This window comes from Equus quagga, chromosome 6 (assembly GCF_021613505.1).
Source record: "Equus quagga isolate Etosha38 chromosome 6, UCLA_HA_Equagga_1.0, whole genome shotgun sequence".
Lineage (NCBI taxonomy): Eukaryota > Metazoa > Chordata > Mammalia > Perissodactyla > Equidae > Equus > Equus quagga.
The window spans coordinates 83,580,055-83,607,110 of NC_060272.1; the positions used below are offsets into that span (position 1 = coordinate 83,580,055).

Genomic DNA, 27,056 nt, shown 5'->3' on the forward strand with positions numbered 1-27,056 from the left:
GCGCGGGGCCATGGTCGTGGCCCCCTGACGGGCCGCGGCCACCTCCATGAAGCGGAAGAGCGAGCGGCGGCCGAGCTGGGCCGCCGCGCCCCCCTGCTCGCGGCGCTGCTCCGCGTCCTCGCCGGGGGTGAAGAAGAGCCGCAGCTCCACGTCGCAGGAGCTGCACCGCCTGGACCAGCGGGACGACCTGTACCTGGACATCACCGGTGAGCCGGCGGGCGAGCGCGCGGCACCCTGCGCCGGGTCCTAGCGCGCCCGCCGGGCCGACCGCCTCCACCCCACCTCCACAAAAGCCCCGCCGGCCACACCCCCTGGGGAGCCCGGCTCCCCGGGAGCGCCCCTCTGCCCCGAGTTCCGCGCTGTGTTTGTTGCGAGCTGTAACTTTATCCGGTTTGCACGCTCCTACCCCGGCGAGACGGGCCGAGGGTCACCTTTCGGAAGCGCGGGCGTCAGCTCGGCGCCTGGGCTTTCTCTAAGTTCGGGCTGATCCCGCCCCCGGCCTGCCAGCTCGGTGGGTCCTCGCGGGAGTCGGCCTCGGGAGCGCCCGGAGGGCTCGCCGCGCGCGCGCGCTGCCCGCGGAGCTGCCCGGCCGCTGGGCGCTTGCCAGACCTCCCCGCGCCCAGGCCGTGAGTCCCGCCGGCGCGCTCGCCCCTGAGCGCGCACGTGAGCACCGGGGCCGCCCGCGGGGTCGTTCCCGTCCAGGGCTGCCAGGAGTGTGTCACGCTGGTGGCTGCTGAACCGGTCAGCGTGCTGAATGCCCAGGCTGGTCGCCTTTGAGAAATCGCAGCTAGCCAGAGCAGGTAGAAAAGAAGCCCTTTGATAGCCGTTTTATTATTAGTGCTGATTCTACCATTCTTGAAGACTAGTAAATCCAATTTGGCAGCTGTTGGGTTTGCCAGGATCGACACTGAAGCGTGTGAACGCATTAAATGTGACGATGTATGTGGAAACGCTTTGTAAACAGCATAACTGTCCACACTTTTGGGGGAATTTGCAGTCTGTTTTTGTGGCGCCGAACGTGTAAACCTCGGTGTGGGGTTTTTATAATCTCTTTCCCGCTCTGAGCCTTTGATAAACCGGGTGAACTGGAGTGGTCAGAACGTTAATTTAGAAAGGGGTGAGACAAACAGAAATTTACTAGAAATTATTTTCTAGGTTGATGGATAGTTGGAAACTAAGGTCCATTTAAAACAAAGCGGAGAGTAGAGCGGAGGGTCTCTCAGCGTTCGGTGGATGGCCCTTGGGGAAGGAGGAGGGAGGAGAAAGGGGTTGCCTTAAGTACCTGTCCCAGGCTGCCACCTGCGCAGGTCAGCGGCACACGCGTGGCGCTGTAGGAGATGAAGCCGGCTTCCTGAGGCTGAGACGAGGTCCCATCGCCGCCCCCGGAGATGGCCCCGCTGAGGAGGACCGGGGTGGAGGACACACATTCCTTAATGCCTTTTGTTACTTATAACTCTTCAAAGGAACTTTATTTAATAGCATTTAATTTTAGGGCAAGTAAGGCACTCATGGCACACAACTCTTAATTCTCGAGGTACGCAGGAGTATATAGTGAAAAGTTGGTCTCAGCCGCCGGGGGTCCTTCCCCAGAGGCAACTTATGTCCTGGTTTCTTGTGAATCCTTTCAGAAATAGAATCTGCGTGCATACACGTATATATACTATACCCAAGCGCCACACATACAAAATGTTTTGCACATTTTTTCTTCACAGTATTTCTTAGCAGAACGATTGTTCTGTATTAGTATATACAAAACTGCTTCATTTGATTTTAATTACTACTGCTTAGGCCAAGGTAGATAAAGTTTTAAAGTATAAAACCAAAGAAAAGTGTATGTGGATTTAAATGTATGTATGTTTTATGACTTGTTTAGACAGCTCCCTATTGATGAATATTTAGGTTGTCTCCAATCAAAAGGAGGTTTTTGGCAGCAAAGTCATTGGAGTAATTCTTCCATCTCCTTTATGGATTAAAAAAATGCGATGTGGCTGGCTTTCAGTGAGGCAGTGAACAATGAGTTAACTTCAGAAAATATCACCAAGCAGAATATTGAGGAAAGAGTTAGTGCATTATATAAAATCAAAATGCTGTTATTTATAACCCCAGGTAATGGAGCGATCCAGCCTCAATATAAGATCACTCTGATGTGGGAGTAAGGGGGTCAGCTTTCCCTGGCATTTCTCGTGTCCCTGAGTGACAGACTTGGCTTCCTGGAAAAATGAGACTAAATCAGTCTGTTTCCACGTGATACACAAGACGAATTAAGTAACTTTGGATGCAGGGTGCGCCTGGCGTTTTGTTGGCCTTGTAGGGAGGGCTGAGGCTTCATCCTCAGCAAATGGCAACCTGGTCCAATTCTTCCCACCTTGTCTTTCCCTCAGTCATTATTTTCTTAACTTGAAAAGCAATGCATGTACCTTTTTAAAGTCGAACTTTAACAAAGGAGATATATGGGTATAGTCTCCCTCCCCGGTAATATTTTCTTTCCCTTCAGTTTTCTCTGCATGTTCAGGTTTCTACAGATTGTCCCCGTACCAGCAAGAGCAGTCCTCTTTTTAATGGCTGCATGGTATTGCATTGTGTGGCTGAATTGTGATTGATTTAATGGTAATAAATAAATGGTTATTTGGGTTTTCCTGTCCCTACTGCAAACGGCTGCAGTCGCGTCTGTGTATGTGTCTATCTGTATGTGTGACTGTATCTGTAAACTAGAAGTGAAGAGGCCAGGCCAGAGTATATATAGGTTTATCCATTCATCAGTGGACTTTTTTTGGTGATTATGAATAATGCTCTTATGATCATTCATGGACAAGTTTTTGTGTGGACATATGTTTTCAGTTCCTTTGTGTATATACCTAGGAGTGGAATCATGGGGCTGTATGGGAACTGCACGTCTGAACTTTTGAGGAACTGCCAGACTTTATTCCAAAGTAGATGCACCACCAGCACTCCCACCAGCATGTACCAATCATTCTGTATCCTCACCAACACTTAGGATTGTGACGATTATTTCCCAGGGGGTTGTTTTGTAAAATTAATGCACATTATCACTTCTGCCCACTGTACTCTTAAGTATGTTAAAAAATTTAGCCCCTTCACATTTTTATTGCAATCTATTTTATCTGTAAGTTGAATTCCCATAGATCCCAGGGTATTTCATGTGTGTGCATTTAATATAGGATGCTTAATGCCTGTCTTTGTTCCTGTAGCCCTTTGTTATGTGGTCGCTATTGTTTAGGGTCTGGCCAGCCAACTCCCTGCACTGGGCATTTACTCTTGCTAGGAGTGGACTGATGAGGGTTTTATTCCCACCGAACCCCATCAGCCTCTCATTGACCATTCACTTAGTTCTTGCCATGTGCAACGTCATGGATTTTTGCCTGGGCTGTATTCCTGGTGCAGTTCCAGTGCACCTGTGAAAGAAAGGTCATAAATGCAGTGTAAACTGTGTATGTTAATACTAAAGAGATACTGAGGAAAGATATGATCAGAATGAGTTGTTAGCAGTCCAGGAAGCTGGGGGAAGAAGAGGAGTGAGGAGGGTTTTTAGTTGGATTTGGAACTAGATAAATACCAAAGGAAAAAATGTTGGACATAGTCAGATTTTTGATTTTCCTATGAACCTTTTTGCAACCAGAAGTCTGAATCTTTTTGATCTCTTTGTTCCTGTCCCTTAAATAGGGCCCTCCTTATGTGATAGTGCACATTATCCTTTCTTCTTTCTTAATATAGGAAAAAAATTTTAAGGACTATAACACTACTACGTAATCTCTGCTTGATAATTTATAGGATTTAACAGTTGGTACAGAACTTTGTTTTACTTTTTAAATTTCTGACTAATCAAGAAAATTGGTAATAACTACTGACTAAAGAAGATTCTTGGTGGTTTGTCTAAATTAAAAAAAATTTTTTTCAGTGTCTGCCATGATATTCTACTTTTCAAAGAGTGCTTTTATTATAACAGTAATTTTATTGGAGATTCTCTAGTGGAGGTCAGGCTTGTCATTTAAAAGCAATGATTAATGATGTATTGGATACTCATCAAATAAAATTAAACAGGTACAGCGCTGCTCCCACTCACTTCCTTTTAGGATTTAAAAAATTCATAGTAGACATCATTAGACAGGGAAAATTTATTCATTAATTCAAGAAGTATTTATTGAATGCTTACTGTGTAAATTAGTCATGTATATTCATTGTTTGCAGTGATAGAAATATGTATTTTTTTTGATAGAAAAGGAATGCTGTTACGTGGGGCACTGATTCAAGGAGGAAATCATTTTTCAAGAGTTTCATGTAGTAGATTGAGATTCATCAAAGTATGTAGTGTTCCTTTTTTTTGTTGCTTATGACTTATTTCTGTACTTTTGTGAATTTATTTTCCTGATTTATGTGCCTACTTAATTCTTCGACATCTTTTTTTTTTTTTAAATATCTTATTTTTTTCCTTTTTCTCCCCAAAACCCCCTGGTACATAGTTGTATATTCTTCATTGTGGGTCCTTCTAGTTGTGGCATGTGGGACACTGCCTCAGTGTGGTTTGATGAGCAGTGTCATGTCCGCGCCCAGGATTTGAACCAACGAAACACTGGGCCGCCTGCAGCAGGGCACGCGACCTTAACCACTCGGCCACGGGGCCAGCCCCAATTCTTCGACATCTTTACTTCTGATGGTGTCATGTTAGTTATCTGCTTTAAGTCGAATTCCTTAGACGTTCTGGCCCTACACACAGACAAAACCTTAACACAGTTTAAATGTTACTGGTTCAGTGGACATGAGTGGTTGGGCTAGATGAGGGGAAAGTGGAATAACTGGGTTATTCCCAGTTATTAGTTATTAGTACTAGAAATGGTACTAATGGTACTGATGCCAGGAGTTCGGTCAGTGCAAACTGTAACTTCTCCGTGCCTTTTTTTTTTTTTTAAGCACTGGCACCTGGGCTAACAACTGTTGCCAATCTTTTTTTTTTTTTTTCTGCTTTATTTCCCAACCGCCCCCGTACATAGTTGTATATCTTAGTTGCAGGTCCAGGATCTGAACCCTGGGCTGCCGCAGCGGAGCGCGCGAACTTAATCACTCGGCCACGGAGCTGGCCCCTCCGTGCCTTTGATGGGGAATGAATTTCCCCAATTCCTGTGGATGCGAGGAAGACCTGGGTGAAACCACATTGTGGATTTTTAGGATGGAAGGAAGGCAGGCACTGATGCCTACCAGTGAAATTTCTTGGAAATTTCTGGGATTGTCTCTGTGGATCTCTGAATTGACAGGACAGGGGTTCCGTTTTTTTGAAAGAATTTCCAGAGATCATCTAGAAGTATAACAACCATCCAGTTTTCCCTCTGAAGAAGCCAAGACCAGAGATAAGTACTTTTGGTCAAATTGATGCAGTTTCTTATTGGCAGAGCCATGACCTCCTGACTTTCATTCTTTCTGACAGCTGAAGCTGCTTCACAGGGGTATACATAAAGGACTTACTGAATATCCGCCACTGAGTCCTGTGCGACCTTGGCTGGTAGACCATGGCGTAGTCCAGGCTTGATAAGTAGTCTGTAAAGTTGAGTTGAGAGAGATGAATAATTACCTAGTGAATCTGGAGAAATGAGCAAACTAAGTACCCAGTTCAGGTCCTCCAGAGCTCATACAGTTTTCCGAACTGGCTGTCACCACAGTCCAAATTTTCCAGATATTTCATTCATTTGAAAAAGTTGTAATAAAGTGTGTAATGAATACCTACTCTGCCAGGTCTTTTTTTCCTCAAGTGCTAAAAATAAATCACTGCTGGAGATAGGCCCTGCTCTCATGGAGTTTCTGTTTTCTGTGATAATGGAGAAAATGAATTGGATTGTCTGAGGGAGGATCAGCATAGAGAGGAACTGTATCATGTTGGAAATCTTTGGGTAAGAAACACTTGGTGAGCTTTTGAAGAGCTCATTCTAGTGTTTAGGCATGAGGACAGTGGGAAAACTAGTGTCTGCCCACGGTGGGACTAAACACAGCCAGATCATGAATAACCGTTTGGAGCCTCTCTTTTCTCAAATGTTTAAAGATGAAAAGTCCACAGAGTTGTTGGGAGGATGAAATGAAGAGGATGCTTGTGAAGCGCCTGGCCTGGTGCCCTGTTGACAGCCAGGGCTCCCTGAAGGGTCCGCAGAATCACAGGCATGCCCACCGTGGGCAAGGCAGAGGGCAGAGGGAGCAGTCCTCGCGGAGGGAAGGGCCTCCAGCTCAGAAGCCAACGTTTCCCTCGTATGTGCACTTGCACCAAAGGTTCAGTGAATCAGCAGCAGTGAAAATGCAGCGTGTTCCTCTCTCTGCTTCTGAGAGTGGTCTTCAGGGCAGAAACGCTCCCCGTGAGGCTGGCTCGGTATTTGTCAGAGCGGAGGAGGAGGTTTGCGTCATGTTGATAATCTTTTCTGCTTTAGGAGAGACGTTACAGTTTCTCTTAAAGATACCTTATAAGAGGAAGAATAAACCAAAGCTGTTCCTTCATTTTTGAGCTATTGTTATATATGTTTATTATACTGAAGAGTTTGTATATTGCCTGATATTAAATTGCAGCAAAGCTTATGGCGGTGGGGGGATTCTTTGTAAAGATGCAGAGGCCTCACGGGAGGCCTGAGGTGTAGGTGTGGAAGGTTGTAGAGAATAAAACATGTGTATTAAGTTCTTGAACGATAGAATATAAATTTTTCAGTGGTTAATTTAAAGCATGATTGTGCCCTAGTGCATTTGTTTTAAAAGAGTATTTCACAGTTCCGAAAGATTTTATACTGGTGGTGCATATTCTTGGCAGACAGGGCATTTTTTTTTTTTTTCTGGGTAAAACAAATGCTTTTCAAAGGGCTTTTCCATACTTAATGTGCAGCACAGAGACCCACTTTACTTGGAAGGGGCGGGAATCGAACATAAATAACAAGTTCTATCTTTAGATCTATTTTTTATTACACTGCAAAACAAATACTTTTAGTAGCCACTATTTTGTTTTCCTTCCCATTCTAGCCACAGAGTATTTTTAATCTTATTAAGTTCTTTAATTAAGATCCTTCACATAAAAATTACTTTACAATTACCTGTTGTTGAAATGACACGTATGAGAAGATGGGTTTGTCTGAACATTTCAGAGCCATTGCCCGCCCAGCACAGGGCCTTACTGAGCGAGGTAAGTCGGTGGAGGGCTGGCGTGGGCAGGAAGTGGAGAGCGCGCTTCAGAGGCAGGGAAGCTGGGTCCGCAGGAGCTGACCGACCCATCTTCAAAGAGTGTTTCCTTGCCATACTTGACTTTTAGCTTCCCAGGTTAGTCGCTTAATTTCTAGAAGTGGTGACTACCATATAGGCAGAGATTACCTTAGAAAACGTTTTCCAAAATGAAATTGATTTTAACTTCCTAAATACAAGGATATTTAACTGGAATGTGTACGTCTCATCTGGATTCACTAGTTTGTATGAAAGTTTTACGCCCTTCTCTCTCTCTTTTTTTTTCTATAGCTTTTCATGGATACTGCTCCAACAAAGGTATTCAGATCATTGACTCTCCTTTGCGGTTCTTTCTGATGATTTTAAAACTGTAGATTTAACCTGTTAGCTGTGATTCTTGGTCCCAGCCCTTCCTGTTTGCTTGTCTGAAATTTAGTTGTAGGTAGCAGATTCCATTTTCTTTAACTATAGAGTGTCTTTCGTATGTTTACGACTTAAGTTGAAATTTGTCTTTATATGAAAAGTTTTGTTGGTTTCTGTGTATAGGTAATGCTGAAACTAGTTTCTGTGATATTTTATTGGGTTAATTATGAATGCTATGTTTTGGATGGTGCATATTTTTGGTAATATTAAACTTTTGCCGTTTTAATCAAATCTCACTTTTGTAGACTTTTCCTGAAAGGATACTTATAATGAGTTGTTATAACTATAAAAGCTATTTTTTTTTAAAGTTCCTCAAATAGGGTCAGTTATCAAAAGAACAAATCTGAACAGCTATATATCTATATATCTTCCCCATTTTTTAAAAAAAGATTTTATTTTTCCTTTTTCTCCCCAAAGCCCCCCAGTACATAGTTGTATATTTTAGTTGTGGGTCCTTCTAATTGTGGCATGTGGGACCCACCTCAGCATGGCCTGATGAGTGGTGCCATGTCCGAGGCTGGGATCCGAACCAGTGAAACCCTGGGCCACCGAAGCAGAGCGTGAACTTAACTAGTCCGCCATGGGGCGGGCCCCTATATCTTCCCAAACTTTAAAAAGATTTCTTACTTTATTCTCTTGGTCTTTTATTCAGCTCCTTTAATTCTTAGTATCATTTATATTCTAGAGGAGCAGTTCTCTTAGACTACTTTATTCCCAGTCACTTCAAAGATTTGCTCCCATTGTCTTTGCGCCTGAAAAGCTGAGTAAATTCATTCTAATTATGTAATATACATATTGACTTCATTTCTCAGGTAGTTCACTTTTATACCATTAAAGTTTGGTCGGCAGTGTACTTCTCACAAGAGAAACATCTTGTTCCTGATGTCAGTGATATTTGTTGTTCTTTCAAGTTCTAATTTGAAAGTAAAATTACTTTCTTGGCACTGCTCTCCAGTTTATGACACTGATCTTTTTATACTCAATCCATAATGCTATAATAGCGTTACAGATTCGGAAGTTTGCAAAGCCCTCTATTTTAGGACCATCTCAGCTGAATCATTCTCTGCATTTTGCTAATTTACACTCATTTGTATTTGTATGAATTGTGCTATGGAATTAATTAGTGTATCCATTCAACAAATATTTATTGAGCAGCTACTTTGAGCAAGGGATTGGGCCAAGTATTATTGAGGAAGGGAGGAGGGGATGTGAAAATTTATAACAACGTGCTCCTTCCTTGTCCTGAAAGAATGAGAAGGAATAGACTCTTAAGTCATCACCTCAGTGAAGACAGGTAATGAAGGAAGTAGTCATCGTGTACTTTGCTCCCTTCGTTTAAACTGTCAGGCTGAGAGAATTTTGTGATGGAAACGTCACTCAATAATTCCTACACAAAGTTAATTATTTTCTTCCAACATGTGGTGAAAATGATCTGTCTTATGGTATCTTTCTCGTGTGTGTGTCTGTGTGTTTTAACCTTTAAAAGAAACAAGGGGGAAAGATTTTTGGTATAAACTAATCATGTGTGTGTGTGTATATATATATATATATATATATATGCATGCATATAGTTAATAATAATATCCTGAAAATCGTATCTCTACTAAAACAGAGCCAAAGTGAAAGTTCTACATTCCAATTAATTCTGTATCTCTAATGTGAATCTTAAAGTATCCCAGAGAGTATAATTTAAAATGAGATAGCATGTTTATTTTTAAGAATGTTATTTATTGGTAAGAAGTAATTACAGAGCACCTTTTAAGCTGAGTATTGCTTCTTAAATTGCAGGCATTAAAGATGAATAATATTCATCTCAAATATTTTAAGAACTGGATTTGGTTTGTGTGACTTGAACTGAAAATTCTGGTTTTCATTCTTTTTTAGGTGCTGAGAAAGCATTGCTTTGACATGAATATATAACAGAATTAACATTATTGTTTTATATTTTTGGGAGCTGTTCTCAATCTGTTCTTGGAATTTTTCATTGTAATACTGTCATTAGATGGCTTGTTGGAAGCACTTAATACCTGAAACTGAAGCATCTTAACATGCCTTTCTTTCCTTTTTGACAATGAACTGTCAAAAAAGCTTAGAATTTAGCTAGCAAACACAACTGAGGTTGAGATTTTAATTTCACTATTAATGTGTTCTAATTTTAAGCTATTGTGACTGAAAGGGCTTGAAGCACAAATTCACTCAGGATCTGAGTGCATTTTATGGTCTCATCCTTGCAATGGCTGCCACAAGAGCTGCAACAGAGATTCCAGACTGACCTCTGATCCCTGGGAAGCCACACTAGCACACAGAACTGGGTGATCGAGATCTGTCTATATATCTCTGTCTCTATCTGTCACATAGAGGGGCTTTTCTGTGACTGTCATGGACACTCAAAGATGGATGCCTCTGAATGAATGGGATTCTTGGAAAGGAGGCTTGAGCTCTGTTTTAAAAGAGTCTCTCATTTTTCCGTCCAGAACCAGCAGGAACTGTTCTTGATCACAGTAAGACAGGAGTCTCTGCTTTCTCCTTCCTCTTGGCAGCACCCTTCCCCTGACTGTCGTGGCAGCTGGGGTGATTGCTGGGACTGGGGATGGACTCCATCTGAGCACAGGGGAAAGAGCCTCTTCGTGCCCCCAGGCCTGCCCCACATGCTCTTACATCCCACCAGTAGCAAGCATGGAGAGATGGCACTTAACCTGAATTAAATAGCAACTTTGCTACAAAATGGAAAACTACTTGGTTTAATGAAATCTCTCTTACTCAGGAGGGCAAGAAAAAGAAGATAAACCTTAAAGCATCCTTTGTCTATTAGGAACTATTCAGATTATTTTGATTAAATAAATTTTGGGGGTTAAATTTGTGGATTCAGACTACAACCATTTCTAGGCACAGTGCTAAAGGAATTTTTTCCTTAATGTGACACTTTTGGGAATTTCCAAAGTTAAAATGTGGGATATTCTGAAGGATAAACAATAAACTTGGACTTTCTTTTTTAAAACAAAGCTTTGGATTAAGGACTGTATTTTAAAATGATTTCAGAAAACAAATATTCTAAGATAGATATTTATGAACAGGATTACTGTTTTGTTGTTTTATGCCACAAAAGCCATTTTTCTATTACTATTTATTTTAAATTATTGAGGTCATAATAATTTATAACATTGTGAAATTTCAGTTATACATTGTTATTTGTCCCTTTACCTCTTATGCCCCCTTTCTGGTAACCACTAGTCTGATCTCTTTGTCCATGTATTTGTTTATCTTCCACATGTGTGTAAAATCTTATGGTGTTTATCTTTTTCTATCTGGCTTATCTCACTTAACATAATACCCTCAAAGTCCATCCATGTTATTGCCAATAGGACAGTTTTGTCTTTATTTCTGGCTGAGTAGTATTCCACTGTATATATATACCACATCTCCTTTATCCAGTTATCAGTCCATGGGCACTTGGGTTGCTTCCATGTCTTGGCTGTTGTGAATAATGCTGCAGTGAACATAGGGGTGCATAAGTCTCTTTGAATTGCTGATTTCAAGTTCTTTGGCTAAATACCCAGTAGTGGGGCAGCTGGGTCATATGGTATTTCTATTTTTAATTGTTTGAGAAATCTCCATACTGTTTTCCATAGTGGCTGCACCAGTTTGCATTCCCACCAGCAGTGTATGACGGTTCCTTTTTCTCCACAACCTCTCCAACATTTGTTACTATTTGTTTTAGTTATTTTGTCATTCTAATGGGTGTAAGTTGATATCTTAGTGTAGTTTTGATTTGCATTTCCCTGATGCACAGCGATGATGAACGTCTTTTCATGTGCCTATTGGCCATCCGTATATCTTCTTCGGAGAAATGTCTGTTCATATCTCCTGCCCATTTTTTGATCAGGTTGTTTGATTTTTTGTTGTTGAGTTGTGTGAGTTCTTTATATATCATGGAGATTAACCCTTTGTCGGATGTATGACTTGCAAATATTTTTTCCCAGTTAGTGGGTTGTTTTTTTCTTTCAATTCTGTTTTCATTTGCCTTGAAGAAGCTCTTTAGTCTGATGAAGTCCCATTTGTTTATTCTTTGTCTTGTTTCCCTTGTCTGAGAAGACAAGGTGCCTGAAAAGACCCTGATACTGATGTCAAAGAGTGTACTGCCTACATTTTCTTCTAGAAGCCTTATGGTTTCAGGTCTCCTTTTAGGTCTTTGATCCATTTTGAGTTTATTTTGGTTTTTATAAAAAGCTTTGTAAACATCACTGTAACTTGGAAGTTTGACTGATAATTGTGATTAACATCTAGAGGAATTATGGCCAGAGAGAATCCTGACTTCAGTGAATGTGAAGTGCCAGGCCTGGATCTCCAAGGAGGCTGTGGATTCCACGCCGGTCCTGTTTCCAGGACCTCCTTATCCCCAGCTACGTGGAGTTTGTTGCATGTGTGTGAAGTCAACCACCATATGTCATTTATTTATTTCTAATGAGGCCAGATAACAAGTGCTAGGTATTCTTGGAAATGTTTCGGGGGTAAGTCAATCTACTGATTTAAATGCTCAAGAGTTTATCATCTGTGTATCATATGTGTGTGCAAAGTGTTACATAAAAAAGTGGGGAAATCACACTTTACCATATGTGGTCTAAGTGCTGTTTTCCTAAGTTTTTGGATGCTTTCTCCAGACTATTAAGTCTTGCACAGTCCCTTTTCATTTTTCTTTGGAAACAATAATTCAGTCTATTGTTCTTAGTGGAGGGAAAAAATATAAGTTATATTGCTAATCTTGTAAGAGGTGGAATTTAACAGTGTGGAAGCTTTTACATGGGATGAAGATTCAATAATAAAAACCCTGACTTAGGAAGCATTAGAAATAACTTTTCTTCATTTTCTTGAATATCAGTGGACAGGTTTTAGAACTTATTTGAAAAAGAAGTGCTGTGGATGTTTTCTGCCCTTTAATCATGTTCCGCGTTCTTGGCATGCTATTGCCACCGCACTGGGTTCTTGTTGTCCCCCAGGATAGAAATCAAGAGAGACAACAAACGAGGGTGGAAAAGTAAAAGTCTATTAGCTTATGCACAGGGGAGGCACAAGGGAGCTGGTGGGGAAGGAAACGGGCAGGTGACCGGCTCATTAGGGAGCAGGATTGCTGCGCTTTTATTAGGCAGAGGCTGGGGAGGAGGGCCGGTCAGGACATGTGGAGGCGGGGCTTTCCTCGCGCCTGCGCCGACCATCCACTTGCCACCCGGGCTGAAAGATTATTAGCACGCTAGCTCTCCACCCCTGGGTGTGATTCTTACTATGGAAATTGGGCTAGGGTCACCTTCAGACAGCTCCTGGGTGCTAGGGCCTTGCGTGAGCCTGGGAAAACCCTGAGGCTGTGGAATGTGGATCTTAGTGGTCTCGATGTGATTCTCGTAGCCTGCCGACTGGTTAGGGGCCTTATCTTGAGGGGCCAGGGCCTTGCAGACGACCCGTCTCGTTAGGCCCGTTCCTGTCTCAGTGCGTTCATGTTTCTGGGTTCATGACACAGTCATCATTGGTCCATGCAAGCCCCTTTCTTAGGCTTTGTATGTTTTTGAAATATGGCCCACTAACCAATCAGTATACTCCTTCACCTAGAGTTGTTTTTTTTTACGTTTTTCATTTTATGTATTGTTTGAATAGATAATACATGCATATGGTTCAAATTTAAAAGATACAAAAGAGTAGCCAGCACAAAGTAAGATTCTCACTTTCCCCTGTTACCTAGCTACCTGTTTTGCTTCCTCAGAATCAACTGACATAACGAACCTCTTCCATGTCTTACCAGAGCTTTTCTATTTCTATTTCCATATCTATACATACATATATGTATGTATGTGTGTTTACAGATGTACATGTTTGTATCCTCTTATGCAAATCACAGCACATCATTCCCACTGTTTTGTACCTTGCGTTTCCCTGCTCTTACCTTGCCCAGTGTGCACAGAATTGGAACAGAGGAAGCTGGAGGATCCTAATGGACGATGCTTTCAAGCTGCTGTAGATTGGGTTGTGATGATGATAGCCTCTGGGCTCGCTATTTCCACTCCCTGCCAAGCCCCATGCTAACACCTGTGGCTCTTCCTCCACTCCCAAATAAAGTTTCTAAGATAGAGGTGCTCATTATTTTTAAAAAGAACAACACAGAAAGAAAAGACAAAAATGATCAGTGATCCTACTAGCAAGGATGTTTTCTCTACCACTGTAGTTAGTTTAGACTTGGTTAAACTGTAATAACAAGGCCCGCACTCCCCAATCTCAGCACCTTAAAACAAAGATGTGATTCTTGTTTCTGTTCCACATCCGCTGTGGGTCAGCAGGGGGTTCTGCTTATTGTAATTGCTTGGAGGCCGAGGCTGATGAGCAGCAATCGTCGTTAATATTACTGGTCCCTGTGCCAGAGGAAAAAGTGCTGTGGAGGGTCTTCAATCGACGATTAAATGCTCATTTCCACTCATAGCTCATTGGCCAGAATTAATCACGTGGTTCCTCCCAGCCAACCAGAGAGGGGCAGGAATGTGGCTGTTAGGCAGGGAGCCAGACGTGTTTGCGGTAACAACTACCACATTTAGCCTTTTAGGTTATTCAGTGCGTATTTATATACATAGATATCTCTGTAGAGAGCGATGTTTTTACAGCAAGATAAACACTATAAATACTATTATAATTACTTTTTCTACTTCATATATTATAGTGGAATCATTTATTGTCATAAATGTGTGAATAAATATATATCTCTTAGTGGATGCATATTGTACAAATTTATTATAATGTATTTCTTCTACTGAGGAAAATGTCCATGACTTCATTTGCATAAAATTGGGTCGAGAATTTTAAAGGTTGTCGACTTTCCCCAGCCACACCTTGGATTCTTGTCATGCTCTCCTAGTCCTAAGTATAAGCTCCATTTAGAATGACCCTTCTTTATTCCCTTTGTCCCCTCATAAAGTGCCTTTTTATAATTTTTAATTGATATTTTGGGTAGGTAAATATATTCTCTTGGTTCTGAGACAAGTGTACAGTGAGCAGTCTCCCGCCGGCCTCTCCCTGCCCATATCTATCTGGTTCTCCCCACCCTGTATCCCCCGGAGGTTTTAGTTTCATACATTTGTCTCGACTTTTTAAGAATGTATTTGCATAATATATAGAGTTTTAAAAAAATTATTTTAGCAAACTTTTATTTTGAAATAATGTGAGATTTACAGAAAAGTTACAAAGATAATATGAGAGCTCCCATTCCCCTTATGTTGTCTTAGATCACCCTAGTACATTTGTCAAAACGAAGAAGGCAACATTGATGTGAACTGTTAAGTAACCTCTAGACTTTATTTGGACTTCCCCACGTTTTTCATAAATATCTTTTTTCTGTTCCAGGATACGGTCCAGGACACTACATTGCATTTAACTGATTCTTTTTTCTGTTCCAGGATACGGTCCAGGACACTACATTGCATTTAACTGATTCTTTTTTCTGTTCCAGGATACGGTCCAGGACACTACATTGCATTTAACTGATTCTTGTTGAACTGAAAGACAGCATATTCTACACATGCTTCCTCTGTACCTTGCCATTCTCGACTGATATCATATTTCATTGATTCTAAAATACAATAGAATGTATTATTTTAAGTAGTTCAAAGAAAGGAAATATGCCAATTATAACTGTAAGTGACATTTTAAGATAATGACGTAATTTCAGAGATATTCAAATTGAAAACATACATCTTAGAATTGATGGAATATGATATATCTTGGAAGTCTTTCAATTTTATTTCATAGAGACTTCCTCATTCTTTTTTATAGCTATATAGAATTTCATTTTGTAATGCCCATAAGATTTTTTTTTCCCTGCTTTTTCTCCCCGAGTCCCCCCAGTGCATAGTTGTATATTTTAGTTGTGGGTCCTACTAGTTGTGGCTGGCATGTGGGATGCCACCTCAGCATGGCCTGATGAGCGGTGCCATGTCCACGCCCAGGATCCAAACTGACCAAACCCTGGGCTGGCGAAGCGGAGAGCACGAATTTAATCACCTGGCCACAGGGCTGGCCCCCAGCCCATAAGATCTTTAATCTAGCTCTTGTTGATAGTCATTTGGATTGTTTTCAGTCTTTAACTATAAAAAATAATGCTGTGTTGAACGGCCTGTTACATATGTCATTTCATATGTATAGATGTGTGTAGGGGATGACTTTCCCAAAGTGAATTGCTGAGTTAGAGGTTATATATTTGTAATTTTGATAAAAGTTATACCCATTTATAGTTCTACCAGCAGTGCATGAGAGGACTTGTTTGTAACTTCATCAACAGAGTGGGTTACCAAACTTTTGGATTTTTGCCAGTCTGACAGGTGGAAAATTAAAAGTCTCAGTGTAGTTTTCGTTTGTATTTCTCTTATGAGCACAGATTGAATTTCTGAAAACTGGCTATAAATATCCTTTGTCCATTTTTCTCTTGGGCTGTATTGGCTGTTTCCAATTTATATTCATTAGGTTCTTCAAATATTAGGGAAATTATTATCTGTGATGATTTACAAATATGTTTTCTATTTGTCATTTGCTTTAGTTGTGGTGGTGATGTGTGTTTGTCGTGCCAAGTTTCTAGGTGAACCTGGTAATTTTTTCTCTTAGGGCTTCTGGATTTTAAGTTACAGTTGGACTCAACAAAGTTAGTAAGGAGTTCTCATGCGTTTTCTTCCATTTCTCCTGTCCTGGCCTTTATGCTGTTCTTCTCATGCATTTTACTTGTATAGGTATTATAAATCACACAATACATTGTTTACTTTTGTTAAAACAATCATCTTTTAAAGAGATTTAAGTTTTTAAAAATGTTATATATTTACCCACGTAGTTACCATTTCTAGTGCCCTTCATTCCTTTGTGTAGATCCAGATTTCCAGCTGGTATGATTTTCCTTCTGCCTGAAGGATGCTTTTCCTTTTTTTTTGCATTTCTTATAGTGCAGGTCTGCTAGTGATTCTTTCATCCTTTGAATGTCTAAAAATGTCTTCATTATGCTGTTGTTTAATGATTTTTGCTTAGTATAAAATTCAAGGTTGGCATTTTTCTTTTTTCTTTCAGTACTTTAAAGATGTTGCTCTACTGTCTTATCACTTGCATTGGTTACAACAAGAAATCTGATATCCTGGGGCCCGGCCCGTGGTGCAGCAGTTAAGTTTGCACATTCTGCTTGGGCGGCCCGGGGTTCGCCAGTTCGGATCCTGGCTGTGGACCTATACACCACTTGGCAAGCCATGCTGTGGCAGGTCTCCCACATATAAAGTAGAGGAAGATGGGCACAGATGTTAGCTCAGGGCCAGTCTTCCTCAGCAAAAAGAGGAGGATTGACAGTAGATGTTAGCTCAGGGCTAATCTTCCTCAAAGAAAAAAAAAAAAAAAAGAAATCTGATATCCTTATCTTTGCTTCTGTGTATGTAATATGTACTTTTTCCTCTGGCTGCTTTTAAGATTTTCTCTTTATCACTGGTTTTGAGCAATTTGATTATGGTGTAGTTTTCTTCATATTTCTTGTGCCTAGGATTCATTGAATTTCTTGGATCTGTGGATTTACAGTTTGTTGATTCAGAAAGTTTTCGGCTATTATTTCTTTAAATATTTGTTCTGTCTGCTCTCCTTTCTTAATATATAATTACCTGTTTATTAGGCCATTTTCACTTGTCCTAGTGCTCACTGATGCGCTTTTCATTTTTCGGGTTTTTTCCTCTGGCTCTGTTTCATGTGGATAGGTTCACTGCTCTGCCTTCAAGTTCATTAATCTTTTCTTATTTTATCTGTCATTAATTTCGTATTTTTCATTTCATACGTTGTAGTTTTAATCTGCATAAAAAGCTCAATTTTGGCCTTTTAAAAATATCTGTATCTCTACTTTTTTTTACTCTTTTTAAAATAATAGCCCTATTGAGGTATAATTCACATACCATACAATCCACCAATTTAAAATGTTTCAATGGTTTATTTTTTGTAATAGTATATTTTATATGATATTTAAATATTAAATATGTAAATTTTAAATATTTTAAAAGTAGTATTTTTGGGGGGCAAGTAATATATTTACAGAGTTGTGCAGTTATCACCATGATCTAATTTTAAACATTTTCATTATCCCAAAAAGAAACCTTGTACCTAACAGCACTTACTCCCTATTCCTTTTACCTTCCCCTCCATCCCAGCCCTAGGCAACCACTAAGCTGCTTTCTGTCACTATAGAGTTCCTATTGTGGATATTTCATTTAAATAAGATTATACTATTAGTTATCTTTTATGCCTGGTTTCTTTCACTTAGCATAATGTTTGTTAGGTTCATCCATGTTGTAGCATGTGACAGTACTTTATTCTTTCTTATGGCTGAATAATAGTACACTGTATGACGATATCACATTTTATCCGTTCATCAGTTGACGGACATTTGGGTTGTTTCCACTTTTAGGCTGTTATGAATAATGCTGCTGTGAACATGCTGTGAAATATATACTTTTTTTTTTTTTGAGGAAGATTAGCCCTGAGCTAACTGCTGCCAATCTTCCTCTTTTTGCTGAGGAAGACTGGCCCTGAGCTAACATCTGTGCCCATCTTCCTCTACCTTATACATGGGACGCCTACCACAGCATGGCTTGACAAGCGGTGCCATGTCCGCACCTGGGATCTGAACAGGTGAACCCCAGGCCGCTGAAGCAGAACGCGGGAACTTAACCGCTGCACCACTGGGCCAGCCCCAAAAATATTTTTTCTTTATATCCTTATTCCGTAAGGTTTTTTTCTATTAAGATTTTTTTTTTTTACGTTTTAAACTTTTTTGTTAAAAACTAAGACACAAACATACACATTAGCCTAAGTCTACCCAGGGTTAGGATCATCGATATCACTGTCTTCTGCCTCTACATCTTGTCCCACTGGATGGTCTTCATGGACAGTAACACACATGGAGCTGTCATTTCCTGTGATACCAGTGCCGCCTTCTGAAGTACCTCCTGAAGGACCTGCCTGAGGCTCTTCTTGAGGAGTGTCACTCTTTTCAGAAATATGGCCATGTGGTTTGCTTGATTTCTTTCTTTTTTCATCATAGATTTGCTTGTAAGCAGATACTGCACCATGAACATTCCTCTCTATTAATGAAAACCTTTTGGCGTTGGGATCCATGTTTTTAAACTTTTTAAGGGGCTTGTTGAGGTTTGCAAAAGCTTCTGCTAAACCCAGTTTAACTGTGAGTTTTCTTGGGGGTTCTTTTTCTTCTGCAGTTTCCTTTTCTCTTGCCTCTTCTTCAGCTATGCATTCCTGTTCCGGTAATTCCTCATTAGTCAGCTCCTCGGGAAGCACCTCTGGGAGCTCCTCAGTGTCATCCTCATCCACGCCCAGGTTAAAGCTGTTTGCCATCTCTACCACAGCCTTACTGGTTTTTGCAACCTCCTCATGCTTGGCACATCCTTTAACGTCACAGATGCCCCTCTGAGTGTCTCCTTCCAGATGCCATTCATACACTCCTTGGAGAAATCACCCCAAGCCTAAACAAGGTTCTTGATGCAGTCATAGATGTTGTAATCCTTCCAGAATTGCATCACTGTCTTCCTCAGTTGCAACTATAGCCTGAGCAAAGGTCCTCTTCAGGTAGTAGCCTTAAAAGCTGCTGTAACTCCTTGATCCATTGGGTGGATCAAAGAGATGGTATTTGGAGGGAGAAACACCCTCCAAATATTGGGATGAAGATCACCAATAAAAAGATGTCCTGGAGCATTATCAACAATAAGCAAAATCTTGAAAGGTATGTTATTCTCCCGACAGTACTTCTCCATTTTGCTGGCATGGCAATTCAGTAGGACATCTTGGAAGAGACGTTGGGTCATCAGTGACTTCTTACTGTTCCTTTAATTACACTGGCAGTGTGTGCTTACTGATATGCTTGAAGGCCCTGGGGTTCCCACTGTGCCAGATCACAAAAGGTTCCAATTTGTTGCCTTCAGCATTGCCTCCCAAGCAAGACTGTTATCCTGTCCTTAAAAGCTTTGAAAACCTGGCATTGACGTGGCCTACTTATGGATGAAAGTCCTTTCAGGCATCTGTTTGCAGAATAGGGAGGTGTGATCCATATTGAATATTTGCTCTGGCAAGTAGTTTTCTTCCACAATCAGCTATCTAGAGTCTCCAAAAATTATTCAACTGCCTTCACATCAGCATTCACAGACTCATCACTCACTTTCATGTTATGTAGTGAGTAACGATTCTTTTTTTCTGTGTGAGGAAGACTGTCCCTGAGCTAACATCTGTTCCAATCTTCCTCTCTTTGCTTGAGGAGGATTGTCCCTGAGCTAGCATCTATGCCAGTCTTCCTCTATTTTTTATGTGGGATGCTGCCACAGCATGGCCTGATGAGCACTGAGTAGAATCTGTGCCTGGGATCCGAACCCATGAACCTCGGGCAGCCAAAGCAAAGCAGGCAAACTTAATCACTACGCTACTGGCTCGGCCCCTGAATAATGATCCTAGTCAGAGCTAGCAGTAAATTTAGCATTGTAGTCGGGTCCAGCGTTTTCTTTCAATATTGCAAACAACTTTTTGCTTTGGCTATGATTTTCACAGTGCTAAGAGGAATATATTTCTGTGTCTGGGCTTCAATGTAGGTCATTAGAAGTTTCTCCGTGTCTGATAGGCCCTTCTCAAATGTTTGTTAATCTCACTGCCTTCAGTGAAGTAGATTCTTGAACAGCTGCCATCACTTTGTTCTTGTACGTCATGATCATAGCTATGGTGGAATGGGACATGCTTGACTAGCAAGCAGTAACTGTCACTGATTTTCCGTCTTTGTAGTCCTTAATCGCTTCTACTTTTGTTCCAGGTCAGTCACTCGACGTGGCCTCTTATTAGAAACATTAGCAGTGGATTTTGTACACTTAGGGCTCATGATGAACAAAACATGAGATTAAATCAAGCACAAGAGAAAATGATGCAATCAGAAGACTGTAAATATAAGACGTGTGAGGCTGCTGCTGAGGTAATGGCATACTGTTTTACAGTAAACTATTTTTATAAGTAGAACGAGTATACCCTAAAATAATGACAAAAAGTATAGTATAGTAAAAACATAAACCAACAACATAATCATTTATTGTCACTGTCAAGTATTACATACTGTACATAATTGTTCGCTAAACTTTTATGTGACCAGCAGGTTTGCTTGCAGCAGCATCACCACAAACACATGGATAGTGCATTGCACTATGACTTTACAATCGCTATGACATCACTAGGCTATAGGAAGTTTTCAGCTCCATTGTAATCTTATGGGACCACCCTTGTATGCACAGCCCATTGTTGACTGAAACGTCGTTATGTGGTGCATGACTGTATGTTTTCATTTTCTTATGTTGAAGTATTTTCTCCATGTGAAATTTATTCTGCTCTGAGCTCATGGAGCCAATTTTATTTTTTCATATGGCTACCTAATAGCATTTATTGACTCGACATCTGGTTTGATTTATCATCTTTATCATGTATTATGTTCCTGTGTGTGTCTGGGTCTATTTCAGAACTTCTGTTCTATTGTATACGCGTCTATCGGGTGCCAGGAACACTCTTTAATAGTTTTACCTTTTCGTTTAATTCCACTGTTACCTTGTTGATTCTCTGCCTGGATGATCTGTCCATTGATGCGAGTGGTGTTGAGGTCCCCTACTATTATTGTGTTATTATTTTTTTTTTTATTAATGTTATGATAGATTACAACCTTGTGAGATTTCAGTTGTACATTTTTGTTAGTCATGTTGTGGGTACACGACTTCCCCCTCTGTGCCCTCCCCCCACCCCCCCTTTTCCCTGGTAACCACCAATCAGATCTCCTTATCAATATACTAACTTCCACCTATGAGTGGAGTCATATAGAGTTCATCTTTCTCTGAATGGCTTATTTCGCTTAACATAATACCCTCGAGGTCCATCCACGTTGTTGTGAATGGGCCAATTTTGTCTTTTTTTAATGGCTGAGTAGTATTCCATTGTGTATATATACCACATCTTCTTTATCCAATCATCAGTTTCTGGGCATGTAGGCTGGTTCCACGTCTTGGCTATTGTAAATAATGCTGCAATGAACATAGGGGTGCAACAGACTCTTGAGATTTCTGATATCAGGTTCTTAGGATAGATACCCAGTAATGGGATGGCTGGGTCATAGGGTATTTCTATTTTTAACTTTTTGAGAAATCTCCATACTGTTTTCCATAGTGGCTGTACCAGTTTGCATTCCCACCAACAGTGTATGAGGGTTCCTTTTTCTCCACATCCTCTCCAACATTTGTCACTCTTGGTTTTGGATGTTTTTGCCAATCTAACGGGTGTAAGGTGATATCTTAGTGTAGTTTTGATTTGCATTTCCCTGATGATTAGCAATGATGAACATCTTTTCACGTGTCTATTGGCCATATTTATATCTTCTTTTGAGAAATGTCTGTTCATGTCCTCTGCCCACTTTTTGATCGGGTTGTTTGTTTTTTTGTTGCTAATCAGTGTGAGTTCTTTGTATATTATGGAGATTAACCCTTTGTCAGATAAGTGGCTTGTAAATATTTTTTCCCAATTAGTGAGCTGTTTTTTTGTTTCAATCCTGTTTTCCCTTGCCTTGAAGAAGCTCTTTAGTCTGATGAAGTCCCATTTGTTTATTCTTTCTATTGTTTCCCTCAACTGAGGAGTTACAGTGTCCGAAAAGATTCTTTTGAAACTGATGTCAAAGAGTGTACTGCCTATATTCTCTTCCAAAAGACTTATTGTCTCAGGCCGAATCTTTAGGTCTTTGATCTATTTTGAGCTTATTTTGGTGTGTGGTGAAAAAGAATGGTCAATTTTCAATCTTTTGCATGTGGCTGTCCAGTTTTCCCAGCACCATTTGTTGAAGAACCTTTCTTTTCTCCATTGTAGGCCCTCTGCTCCTTTGTCGAAGATTAGCTGTCCATAGATGTGTGGCTTTATCTCTGGGCTTTCAATTCTGTTCCATTGATCTGTGGACCTGTTGTTGTACCAGTACCATGCTGTTTTGATCACTGTAGCTTTGTAGTATGTTTTGAAATCGGGGATTGTGATTCCGCCGGCTTTGTTTTTCTTGCTCAGGATTGCTTTAGCAATTCGCAGTCTTTTGTTGCCCCATATGAATTTTAGGATTGTTTGTTCAATTTCTGTGAAGAATGTTCTTGGGATTCTGATTGGGATAGCATTGAATCTGTATATTGCTTTAGGTAGTATGGACATTTTAACTATGTTTATTCTTCCAATCCACGTGCAAGGAATGTCTTTCCATCTCTTTATGTCAACGTCAATTTCTTTCAAGAAAGTCTTGTAGTTTTCATTGTATAGATCCTTCACTTCCTTGGTTAAGTTTATCCCAAGGTATTTTATTCTTTTCGTTGCGATTGTGAATGGGATTGAGTTCTTGAGTTCTTTTTCTGTTAGTTCATTGTTAGTGTATAGAAATGCTACTGATTTATGCACGTTAATTTTATACCCTGCTACTTTGCTGTAGTTGTTGATTATTTCTAATAGTTTTTCTATGGATTCTTTGGGGTTTTCTATATATAAGATCATGTCATCTGCAAACAGCGAGAGTTTTACTTCTTCGTTACCTATTTGGATTCCTTTTATTTCTTTTTCCTTCCGAATTGCTCTGGCCAGCACCTCCAGTACTATGTTGAATAGGAGTGGTGAAAGTGGGCACCCTTGTCTTGTTCCTGTCCTCAGAGGGATGGCTTTCAGTTTTTGTCCATTGAGTATGATGTTGGCTGTGGGTCTATCATATATGGCCTTTATTATGTTGAGGTACTTTCCTTCTATACCCATTTTACTGAGGGTTTTTATCATAAATGGGTGTTGGATCTTGTCGAATGCTTTCTCTGCATCTATTGAGATGATCATGTGGTTTTTGTTTTTCATTTTGTTGATGTAGTGTATCACGTTGATTGACTTGCGGATGTTGAACCATCCCTGTGTCCCTGGTATAAATCCCACTTGATCATGGTGTATAATCTTTTTGATGTATTGCTGTATTTGGTTTGCCAAAATTTTGTTGAGGATTTTTGCATCTATGTTCATCAGTGATATCGGCCTGTAGTTCTCTTTCTTTGTGTTGTCCTTGTCAGGTTTGGGGATCAGAGTGATGTTGGCTTCATAGAATGTGTTAGGGAGTTCTCCATCTTTCTCAATTTTCTGGAACAGTTTGAGGAGGATAGGTATTAAGTCTTCTTTGAATGTTTGGTAGAATTCTCCAGAGAAGCCGTCTGGTCCTGGACTCTTATTTTTGGGGAGGTTTTTGATTACCGTTTCTATTTCCTTACTTGTGATTGGCCTATTCAGATTCTCCATTTCTTCCTGATTCAGTTTGGGGAGATTGTAGGAGTCTAGGAATTTGTCCATTTCTTCCAGGTTGTTCAATTTGTTGGCATATAGTTTTTCATAGTATTCTCTTATGATCTCTTGTATTTCATTGGTATCTGTTGTGATTTCTCCTCTCTCATTCCTAATTTTATTAATTTGCGATTTCTCTCTTCTTTTCTTGGTGAGTCTGGCTAGGGGTTTGTCAATTTTGTTAATTCTTTCAAAGAACCAACTCTTTGTTTCATTGATCCTTTGTATTGTCTTTTTTGTTTCAATATCGTTTATTTCTGCTCTTATTTTTATTATTTCGCTCCTTCTACTGACTCTGGGCTTTGTTTGTTCTTCTTTTTCTAGTTCTGTTAGGTGTCGTTTGAGGTTGCTTATGTGAGCTTTTTCTTGTTTAGTGAGGTGAGCCTGTATTGCGATGAATTCCCCTCTTAGGACTGCTTTTGCTGCATCCCCAATGATTTGGTATGTCGTGTTCTCATTTTCATTAGTCTCCATATAAAATTTGATTTCTTCTTTAATTTCTTCAATGATCCATTGTTTGTTGAGAAGCGTGTTGTTTAGTCTCCACCTTTTTGCACCTTTCTCTGCTTTTTTCTTGTAGTTGATTTCTAGTTTAATAGCATTATGATCAGAAAAGATGCTTGATACTATTTCAACTCTCTTGTATTTATTGATGTTTGCTTTGGTTCCCAAAATATGTCAATCCTTGAGAATGTTCCATGTGCACTTGAGAAGAATGTGTAACCTGCTGTTTTTGGATGAAGTGTTCTGTATATATCTATTAAGTCCATCTGGTCTAATTTTTCATTTAATTCTATTATTTCCTTGTTGATTTTCTGTCTGGATGTTCTGTCCATTGGTGTTAATGGTGTGTTGATGTCTCCTACTATTATTGTATTGTTGTTGATGTCTTCTTTTAGTTCTATTAAGAGTTACTTTACAAATTTTGGTGCTCCTGTGTTGGGTGCGTATATATTTATAAGTGTTATGTCTTCTTGGTGGAGAGTCCCTTTTATCATTATATACTGTCCCTCTTTATCTTTCTTTATCTGTTTTGCTTTGAAATCTACCTTGTCTGATATTAGTATAGCGACACCTGCTTTCTTTTGTTCATTATTAGCTTGGAGTATTGTTCTCCATCCCTTCACTCTGAGTCTGTGTTTGTCTTTGGGGCTGAGGTGTGTTTCCTGGAGGCAGCATATTGTTGGATCTTGTTCTTTGATCCATCCTGCCACTCTGTGTCTTTTGATTGGGGAGTTCAATCCATTTACATTTAGAGTGATTATTGAGATGTGGGGGCCTACCACTACCATTTTGTGTCTTGTTTTCCGGTTTTCTTCAATTTCCTTTGTTTCTCGTCCCATGGTTTAATCTGTTCTGATATAGAGCTGCTACTCTCTGTTGTTGTTCTTCTACTTATCTCCTCTGCTCTTGGTTTTGTAGCCCCTTTCCTTTTTTGGATTTTTCAGGAATGAGGGTTTTCCTGAGGATTTCCTGTAGAGGGGGGTTTTGTGGCAATGAACTCCCTTAATTTTTGTTTATCTTGGAACGTTTTTATTTCTCCATCGTATTTGAAGGATATTTTTGCTGGGTAGAGAATTCTCGGCTGTAGATTTTTGTCCTTCAGATTTTTGAATATATCATTCCACTCTCTTCTAGCCTGTAAAGTTTCTGCTGAGAAATCTGCTTATAGCCTGATGGGGGTTCCTTTGTAGGTTAGTTTCTTTTGCCTGGCTGTCCTTAGTATTTTCTCCCTGTCGTTGACTTTTGCTAGCTTCACTACTATATGCCGTGGAGTTGGTCTTCTTGCATTGATAAAGTTTGGAGATCTATTGGCTTCTGTCACCTGAAGATCCATCTCTCTCACCAGATTTGGGAAGTTCTCAGCCATTATTTCTTTGAATAGGCTTTCTGCCCCTTTCTCCTTCTCTTTTCCCTCTGGTATACCTATAATCCTTACGTTGCATCTCCTAATTGTGTCTGATAATTCTCGGAGAGTTTCTTCATTTCTTTTAAGTCTTGCTTCTCTCTCCTCCTCTGCCTGCAGCAATTCTATATTGCCATCTTCCAAATTGCTAATTCTTTCCTCCATATTATCGGCCCTACTGTTCAGAGCATCTAGATTTTTCTTAATCTCCTCTATTGTGTTCTTCATTTCCAATATTTCTGTTTGGTTCTTCTTTATCGTATCAAACTCTTTTGTGACATAGCTCCTGAACTCGTTGAGTTGTCGGTCAGAATTCTCTCTTAACTCATTGAGTATTTTAATGATGGCTGTTTTGAAGTCATCATCATTTAGGTTATATATTTCATTTTCTTTGGGGTTGTTTTCTGTGTATTTGTTACTTTCTTTCTGTTCTGGAGATTTAATGTATTTTTTCATATTGCTTGATGTTGTTGATTTGTGCCTCCGCGTAGAGATAGAGTTTAGTTGCTCCTTTCACTTGTTTCAGCTGCTGCGGTGGGGGAGCAGCTGTTTATACTGCACCAACCAGGAACCCTGTCCACAGTTGCTAACTGGGCCTGGGCCCCTCCTCGTAGCCACAGTGGTCCTTTGGATTCCCTCCTCTGCCTTGGTGGCCGTCACAGGGGGGCTTCAGGCTGCTGGTGCCTACTGTTGCAGCCCACCTAGATGTGCTCCCTCCTTGGGGTCTGCAACGGTGTTATGGGCTTTTCCAGCGGCCAGGGGTGGGATCACTTATATTTGTCGCTCCGTTGCTGTCGGCACCCACAAAATCTTACTTGTCCTCTATGGGTCGCAGGAGAGCTATTGGCATCTTCTACAGTCTGTGGTTAGTTCACCTAGCTATGCTGCTTTTGCCCTGGGGTCTTCCAGCCTTGTGGCTGCTGGCTGGGTGCCTTCTACTGGTGCTGTGCAGAGGCTTTCCCTAAGGCTGCTGTGAGCCTGTAGGGTCTCCCCCTAGGCTATGGAGCTGGGTCTCTGGAACTCCCCCCAGCCCCAGTCCTCTCCGAGTTCTCAGGCTATCCCTAGTCCCACTGGGCGGGCAACGGCAGCTGGGGGGTCGCCCCGCCCTCTGGGATTCTCTCCGGGCCTCTCCCGGAGC

General features: G+C 40.6%; 1 protein-coding gene across 9 annotated transcripts in view; it reads left to right on the top strand.

Annotated features, from left to right (window-relative positions):
- The first annotated feature begins 11 nt into the window (after positions 1-11).
- The window catches only part of CDC14B (cell division cycle 14B), a 94,241-nt gene continuing 67,196 nt past the window's right edge, over positions 12-27,056 (top strand). For all 9 annotated transcript variants that reach the window (XM_046664135.1, XM_046664137.1, XM_046664133.1 and 6 more), the window contains exon 1: positions 12-206. In XM_046664135.1, coding sequence (XP_046520091.1) covers positions 47-206 — 160 coding nt within the window. In that variant the 5' untranslated portion in view covers positions 12-46. The remainder of the gene's footprint in view (positions 207-27,056) is intronic.